This window comes from Grammomys surdaster, unplaced genomic scaffold (assembly GCF_004785775.1).
Source record: "Grammomys surdaster isolate TR1022 unplaced genomic scaffold, NIH_TR_1.0 144, whole genome shotgun sequence".
In the NCBI taxonomy this organism is placed as follows: Eukaryota; Metazoa; Chordata; class Mammalia; order Rodentia; family Muridae; genus Grammomys; species Grammomys surdaster.
Window position 1 is genome coordinate 4,101,715 of NW_021604602.1, and position 8,208 is coordinate 4,109,922.

The 8,208-nt window shown below is 49.8% G+C and overlaps 1 protein-coding gene across 1 annotated transcript in view; it reads left to right on the forward strand.

The window, feature by feature from the left end:
* The window catches only part of Eml1 (EMAP like 1), a 117,677-nt gene extending 110,467 nt beyond the window's left edge, over window positions 1–7,210 (forward strand). The window contains exons 18-22 of the mRNA XM_028764571.1: window positions 1,983–2,080; window positions 2,199–2,286; window positions 3,776–3,871; window positions 4,989–5,119; window positions 5,747–7,210. Coding sequence (XP_028620404.1) covers window positions 1,983–2,080; window positions 2,199–2,286; window positions 3,776–3,871; window positions 4,989–5,119; window positions 5,747–5,872 — 539 coding nt within the window. The 3' untranslated portion in view covers window positions 5,873–7,210. The remainder of the gene's footprint in view (window positions 1–1,982; window positions 2,081–2,198; window positions 2,287–3,775; window positions 3,872–4,988; window positions 5,120–5,746) is intronic.
* The last annotated feature ends 998 nt before the right edge of the window (window positions 7,211–8,208 follow it).

Sequence of the window (8,208 nt, forward strand, 5' to 3'; positions counted from 1 at the left end):
AGAGTCTGACATGGGCTTTTTGAAACCCCAAAGGCCACACTCAGTGACACACTGCCTCAAACAAGGCCACGACTAATCCTAATGCTTTCAAATAGTGGTGGCAATCCCTGGTGACCAAGCATTCAAATCTAGGAGTCTATAGGGACCATTCTTATTAAGATCACCATTGTGGCCAAGGGAGTGTGTGTGCGCGCGCGCGCGCGCGTGTGTGTGTGTGTGTGTGTGTGAATACATGCATACACTAACACCCCCACACACCCCCACATCCCCTCCACACATACACTGGGTGAGTGGAGGTCAGAGAACAATTCCCAGAGAGTTAGTTCACTCCTTCTACTGTGTGGGTCCTAGGGATGGAGCTGAGGTGGCCAGGCTTGCCAACAAGTACCTCCTTCACTCGCCTCGGGCTTCATGGCTGCCTGGTTCCAGCGTCAGCTCCGGAAGTCAGCGTGATCTTGGACAAGTTACTCTATCGTCTGTGCTTAACTCGATTCTAGAATACAGAGATGGTGACCCTTGCCCCATAAAGTTATCACAAGCAGCAAGCAGCTTAGTGCGGGAAGAGTTTGTACAGCGCTGGCCCGCAGCAGCCACCGGGAAAGTGACAGTAACCAAGTAGGGGTTGTCAGTGCAGAGGGCTGCGATCATGTCAAACGGAGTCAGTGCGGAGATAATTCCTTACTCCATTTCCCCAGCTTCCTGGCCGTGTCCAGAGCCAGCAGTGTGGATTCTCTGCCCAGTACCCCAGCTTCTGTAGTATCCCCCAGCCCCAGCAAATATGTCTGCCCCTTCTCCCTTCCGGCTCTCAGACTGTTTAGGCTGTTTCAATCTTGCCCTCCTCCCCATTTTGCTAGGACTTCATAAAATACCTTTTCCTGGTGGCACCAGGCCATGCCACCCTGTGCAGTCCTCTTCTGGGGACAGAACTTGGTAAAGTGATGGTAGTGCGTGCCAGTGGCTGCCAGGGGCTTTCCAAGGGTTGTCTAGCAAGCCTGGCTGAGGGCCGCAAAAGGGAGCCTGCACGTGCTTCATGGACAGGGACGGATGGCCAGCAAGAGCCAGGACTTCTGTGGCAGGCTGGCTGGAGGAACCCATCATCCCTCACTCCATTCTTTGCACCCCTCCCTACAACTCCGCTGTTACTTCCTGTTTTCTCTCCTGGTCCTGCTCAGGAAATGCTGGCATTTTTGGACTAGTCTCCAGGCTCCGTTCTTCCTGTCTTAGTTGTCCCCTGTCATCAACTTCAGCTGCTTGTTGGGCAGCTACAGGAAGAGCTCTGTCACCCTCACCAAATGCCTTGTCTGGCTTTTCAGCCCCAGCTCTGCAGCCCAGCAGCCCAGACTTCTTTGACACAGGCAGGAGAATCCACTGAGGTGGAGCCTCAGGAAGATACAATGGGAAAGCCTGTAGCATCCGGGCTCTGTGAGGAAGGCTGTGGCTACGGAGGCTAAGCAACTGGGTCTCCACTCTGCGAGGCTGAAGAGAGGGATGTGTAGGGAAGGGTTTTATACTATTTATAAAATTATAAATGTAGGGCCTGGAGAGATGTCTCAGTGGTTAAGAGCCCTGGCTGCTCTTACAAAGGATCTGGGCTCAATTCCCAGCATCCACATGGCAACTTAGAACCATCTGTAACTCCAGTTCCAAGGGGTCTGATGCCCTCTTCCGGCCTCCTCAGCCACTGTATGTATACATATGCAAACATACATGTGGACAAAATACACATACACATAAAAAAATAAAAAAATCTTTAAAAATCATAATTTAGAAGTTTGAAAGAAAAGATTTTATAAACTTTTACCAGCCTCTACAGTCTCTATCCATGGGTATTTTCCAAATGAGAATTTTGAAAGCAGTATAGGATACATCGAAAAACAATGTTTCCCTTTGGATGGTTCATTAATCGTTCTGACTCCAGCCTTTCCTCTTACGATGAGTGACATCGCCCTGATGTCACATTTGCCTCTGCCCTGTTTCCACAGACGGGAATTTCTTAGCAATCGGCTCCCATGACAACTGCATCTATATATACGGGGTTGCTGACAACGGGAGGAAGTACACGAGGGTCGGCAAGTGTTCCGTACGTTCTTCCGTTTCCTGGGGATGCTCACGTGGTCACAATTCATGGCAGTGGCATAGCTAGCGTCTGCCAGGCTCAGAAAGGCAAGAGAAATTTACCCAGTGTTCTCCTCTCCCAGGGCCATTCCAGCTTCATCACCCACTTGGACTGGTCCGTGAACTCCCAATTCCTGGTGTCAAATTCTGGGGACTACGAGATCCTCTACTGTGAGTAACAGACAGCAGGCTTGGCTGGGTTTAGATTATACAGGGCACTCACTCTGACACTCCCATGGACCTGTGTGGGGTGAGGCCCTCTCTATCCCTCATTGCCCTCTGGGACATGGAGGGGTTGGCCTCACAGCCTCTTGGAGCCTTCCTGACTGGGAGGAGCCTTGTTGAAGAGTGGGGTCCACCCTGGGGAAGAACCAGGTGAGCCCTGTGCAGAGGTCCTGGAGATGAGACAGACCCATGGTCACAGGATGAATAGCCCTGGTAAAGGTACCCACAACCCCTCCCCTAAGCAGGTAGAGACTGTGGAGTCCCTCCCATTTGAGTGAATAAAAGCCCCTGGACCCTTTTCTTCCAGCCTGTCTTGGGGGAGTCTCTGTGCCTAAGTAGGACCTGGGAGGAGGGAGGATGCAAAAGGCAGCATTTACAGAGTACCTGCTGCATGCCATGCTCTGAGCAGAGCGGAAGGGATTGTGGGATATGAAAACGCTCTGGCCTCCACCCAGGATGTTACTTAGGACACACACTGCTGTTTGCCTGGCTTTCTCATGATCCACAGTATCTTCTGACACTTTCAGGATCATCCCTCTCTATAGATAAAAAAAAATTTATGAATAGAGGCTCAGATGCCAGTGAGGGCAGGAAGGCAGTGTAAGGAGGAAGTTACACCTGCTGGGGCTGTTGCCCACTTGCTAAGAAGCCTGGGAAAGGCAGGGTAGAGAGATAGCCAGTTCCAAGAGGGGGCACCCTCCCCCTTGGGTCCTGCCTGACACAGGGGCATATGCTGTCGGGGATGAGCCTGTGTCTAAAACCTACCCAGACACAGGCATGTTGGCTACTAGTGAGATTCACTGGACAGACAGACAGATCACCCTGGAAGCCTTGGCACTTGCTGAGAATGGTTTCCTGCCTCAGAGTTGAAGACGCTGAGGGACATGAGTGTGTGTGTGTGTGTGTTTGTTTGTGTGTATGTGTATGGGTGTCTGTCTGTCTGCACTTCCACCTGTATAGATATTGAGCAGTAGAAGGCTAGAACCAGAGGCTGGTCAATAGGAAAAGCCAGTCTGGTGGGAGGGAATAGAGTCTCAGAGAAGGGCATGGAATACTGGAAGGCAGAGCCTCCTGAGACCCAGACTTGTACCCATTCCCAGACAAACTGACAGCTATGCACACTGTTCCTATGGGAAGGTGGGTGGTCCTCCCTGATGGGAATGGCTGTGTTCTCATGGGTGGGAAGGTGGGTGGTCCTCCCTGATGGACATGGCTGTGTTCCCCTGGGTGGGAAGGTGGGTGATCCTCCCTGATGGACATGGCTGTGCTCCCATGGATGGGAAGGTGGGTGATCCTCCCTGATGGACATGGCTGTGCTCCCATGGATGGGAAGGTGGGTGGTCCTCCCTGATGGGCATGGCTCTGAGGACCCCGCCTGACTCCAGGGAGATCTAGGGCCTCAGCTGAGAAGTCACAAGGCTATTGCTTCCTCCAGGGGTTCCATCTGCCTGTAAGCAAGTCGTGAGTGTGGAAACCACGCGGGACATCGAGTGGGCCACCTATACCTGCACCTTGGGATTCCATGTCTTTGGTAGGGGTCCGCGTATGTCACTGCCTTTGAACTTTGAATGTGCTCTAGCGAATGAGACCACACCTCCTTCAGTCTTTAAGGATTTCTTTTTAATTGTTTATGGGTATGAGCGTTTTGCCTTCACGTATGTGCAGTGCCTATGGAAACCAAAGAGCGCATCAGCTTCCCCACTGGTACTAGAGTTACCCATAGTTGTGAGCTGCGATGGAGATGCCGGGACTCGAACCAGGGCCCCACTTTTGGTCTTGTCCATCAGCTCTGACCCTGCCTGGGGCCATGACACACAATCTCCTCAGCTTCCAGACTCAGGCCAGGTGGGGAGGCTGAGGGAGTGATTAACTCTTCCCAAGGCACAGGACAGCCCTCCCCCAGTGGTTCTGTGGATGATGTCGTACCTACACGAACCACACAACACTTGGCTTAACTTACTGCTTGCAAGGTAATTCTATTCTTTGACCCTTAAGCCTAAAATTTTCACTTCTTTCAAAGCTCATCTTGTTACATTCACAAGTAACTTATAGTTAGTTGCTACAGTCTGAGCAATTGGTAGGGATTCCTAAGTCCCCTCAGTGTAGAGTCTCCCTACTTCCTGGTGTTCTGCCTACTGAGGAGTGGGCGTACACTCAGCCCCCTAATATACAAAGCTCTCAACCAAAAGCCTCTCCCAGGACACAGTGCCTCTATCCTCAAGGTATCCTGCACTTCAGGGACTTACATGGAAAGGTGTCACTTCACAAGCAGGGAAGCGGGTACGTGCCGTTGCACCCAGAGGGGCCCCAGTGGAGGCAGGCAGCTCAGGACGCTGCTGGGGCTGTGTGACTTAGCACAGCTGCTAGAAGCGCTGCAGGGCTTCTCAAAGTTGACGCTGGGTGCACTGCAGCCAGGAGCTAGAGAGAGGCAGGAGCCTGAAACGAGCGAGCATTCACAGGGCTCTCGATTCTAAAGCGCAGACGGACGGTGGTTTTCTTTTCGTGGCCCCCTGGTGACCAGGTTTTGTGTGGCTCTTTCGTGGCCCCCTGGTGACCAGGTTTTGTGTGGCTCTTTCGTGGCCCTCTGGTGACCAGCTTTTGCGTGCCGTGGCTCTGTGGTTTCCAGTGCTGTCTGTGCTCTGTTCCAGGGGTATGGCCAGAGGGCTCCGATGGAACAGACATCAACGCCGTCTGCCGGGCCCACGAGAAGAAGCTCCTGTCCACAGGAGATGACTTCGGCAAAGTGCACCTCTTCTCGTACCCGTGCTCCCAGTTCAGGGTAAGGCCTTGGCCATTCACCACTCTTCTTACAGGGCGTGGACCGATGGTCTGACCTGTCTAAAAACCAGATGGAAATGAACTGTGGGTGAGGGCGACCAGCAGATGACCCTGCTAACCTGCTGCCTGAAACCTCTAGGGTTCCCCACTACCCTGGGGAGACCTCAACCCAGATGTGGCCTACAAAACTTTTTATATCTGGTATGTCTACCTCTGCAGCTATTTAGGCTACACACACACACACACACACACACACACACCTACTCCCTATCTCCCCATGCTCACGCCAGCTCTGCTGAGCTAACCGACCCCATGTCTAGACTGAACATCTTTCAGCCAGAAGACCCGGTCTCTCACCCTGCTTAGTGTCACTGTAGGGTTGGCTCATGCCTGGTGCAGCCCTCTAAGACTGCCCATACTTGATTTCAGGCCTATCGTGTGCTAGTCTCTGTCCCAGGGGCTTATTTCTGTACCCACCTCAAGTCTCACACACAAAGCGGGTGCGCAGACAAGAGCAGCTTACAAGGGGACAGACAGTAACGGAGTCTCAGACTGATTTAGAACTCAAGCGTTTCCTGAAGCCACAGTCACCTCTGCCTAAGCCTTTCTCCTTGTCATGCTTTTCCAGGCTCCAAGCCACATCTACAGTGGACACAGCAGCCACGTCACCAATGTGGACTTCCTCTGTGAAGACAGCCACCTTATCTCCACGGGTGGGAAAGACACAAGCATCATGCAGTGGCGGGTCATTTAGTCCCCGTGGGAACCCGAGGAGACAGACTCACGTTCCGCTTGGTCACTGTGATTTCTGTTTTGTCTACAGACTCTTAACAAACCTCAGGAAAACTGTCCCTCTACCAGTTACCTTAGTTGGGGAGCCAGTGCGTGTCATACCAGATAAGCGGTTTTGCGTCCACTTTTGTTATATAGGGCAGGATAGAATGCATGTTGGGTAAAGGAAGTTCCCAAGGTTTACACGGCATCAACAGAAGGGACTGGTGTATCCTTATAGACACTTTTCTATGAACTCTTCAAAAATGGTCACAGAATGCCTTTTAAAATATTGTATATAGTCTTCACTGCTTCACCTTGCTAAGTCAGATATTTATGATAATGAAGAACGGAACTGGGGTCGTTGTTGACTAATTGGTCCTAAAAGGATAAATTATGTAACTGATTTGCCCAGCTGAATCAGGAATGCAAATGCCAGACTTTTCCTTGGCCATGTAACTAAAATCCCATTAACTCCTCCCTCTGGGAGGCTGGCAAGAAAGGTGCTGTGTTCTCCCTGGTCAAGCAGTTTGTACTACAGAACCCCTGAGCTTCCATGGGCGTATGGGTGCTTCCATGCTCTGGTTAGACTGTCCTGCCTGGGGACACAGCCAGTTTCTTCAGCACCTCCACAAACTGCACCCCAATTCTCTTCATGCGCCCTGATTCATGGCGAGATATTTAGCCACCACTCTCTGTGTATTAATGGCATGATACGGTATTGTCCTCGTATAGGGTTTAACAACTTACGATAAAATGCCCAAGGCTGAGCCTTGCTGTGTGTGCTCTAGACACTACATTTGTACCCAACCAAGTAGGTCAAAATGGAGAGAGAGTCTCTTCAGAGTGCAGCACCTCTGAGGCTCTCTGGGTGTAAGATGGTCTCCTTCACTGACTCTTGTGCACGGACAGCACGCAGCATACAGACTGAAACTATGCTCTGACAGTAGAACGTAGGCATCCTAAGGTGTCAAGAGGGCCTTACCCTTTGTGTGACAGATTGAATTGATTGTTTACATTGGGGACTGTATCTTGGATTTTTAAAGAGAAGAATCACAAACAGACGTAAGGACGGATGGTGAGATTTCTTTTTGTAAACTTGTTTAAGCAAGTAAGTGAGTTGAGTTATCTGAACTCTATAGCACTGGTTGTTTACGGTGATGAAGGACGACATCGAAGACGTACTCCTTGCCATCTCTAGCCTGCCGTGAGGGGACAGGGCGCCAGAAAATAACGTGACTCGAGATGAAGCTGTTTGTATGTATCCTTATCAAATATATTCTATAAGGAAATAAAATCTGAAAAGTGGATTTCCTACTGACCTCTGTCTCTGAACGTATGTAAATTAAAATATTTAGGCCTGGAGAGATGGCTCAGGGGTTAAGAGCACTGACTGCTCTGCCAGAGGTCCTGAGTTCAGTTCCCAGCAACCACATGGTGATCCAATGCACTCTTCTAGTGTGTGTCTGAAGACAGCTACAGTGTACTCATGTAAATAAAAAAATAAATAAATCTTTAAAAAAGTTAAAATTAGATAGGGTCCACATTACATTCTGTTCTCCATCAGAGGGGTCACTCCTGTGGGGGCCCTTGCAGATGGATTTCACTTTTGCATATAGTGTGTGTGGAAGCCTTCATCAGCCGAGACAACTCAGGGATTGGCTTAATTCCTTGCCTTAATAACCTAGCCCAACTGTTAGTTTATTGTATAAATATTGGCAAAATGGTCACTTTTAATTGACAGTTGAAGGGATAATTAGGTATCAAGGAAGGAGAAGAGGCCCATGGCAACTTGCATATGGTTCCTTTGGCATCATCAGGACTAAATACCCCATAGAAACCACCTCAGGGAGGTAGAAATTGACTTAGGTCATGATGTCAGAGGCTTCAGGCCGCTGTCACTTGGCTCTGGGCATTTGGGAAGAATGCCATGATGAAGGGAGGGAATTGGAGAAGCATCTTCATTGTCTGGTAGTCAGGAAACAGAACAGCAAGAAAGAGGAGACCAGAGACACTGGCCTTCTAAGGGACCACCTTCAGCGACCGCTGCCTCTAGTGAAGCTCCATCCATGAAACTTCTAGAACTTTCTGCAATCCCTACATCAGCTAGGGATCAGGAATTCAAAGCCTGTGGGGTGGGGGGACATTTGACGTATAAAAATACAACCAACTTATAAATCAAGGGGAAATGTACATGTCTCATATTTTGGATATATATATATCCATAATATTATTCTATATTTTATTAGCTATGAAGATAATTATAACATTACATATATATTAATCCAACAATCACAGCATTAAATATAAAGTAATTGT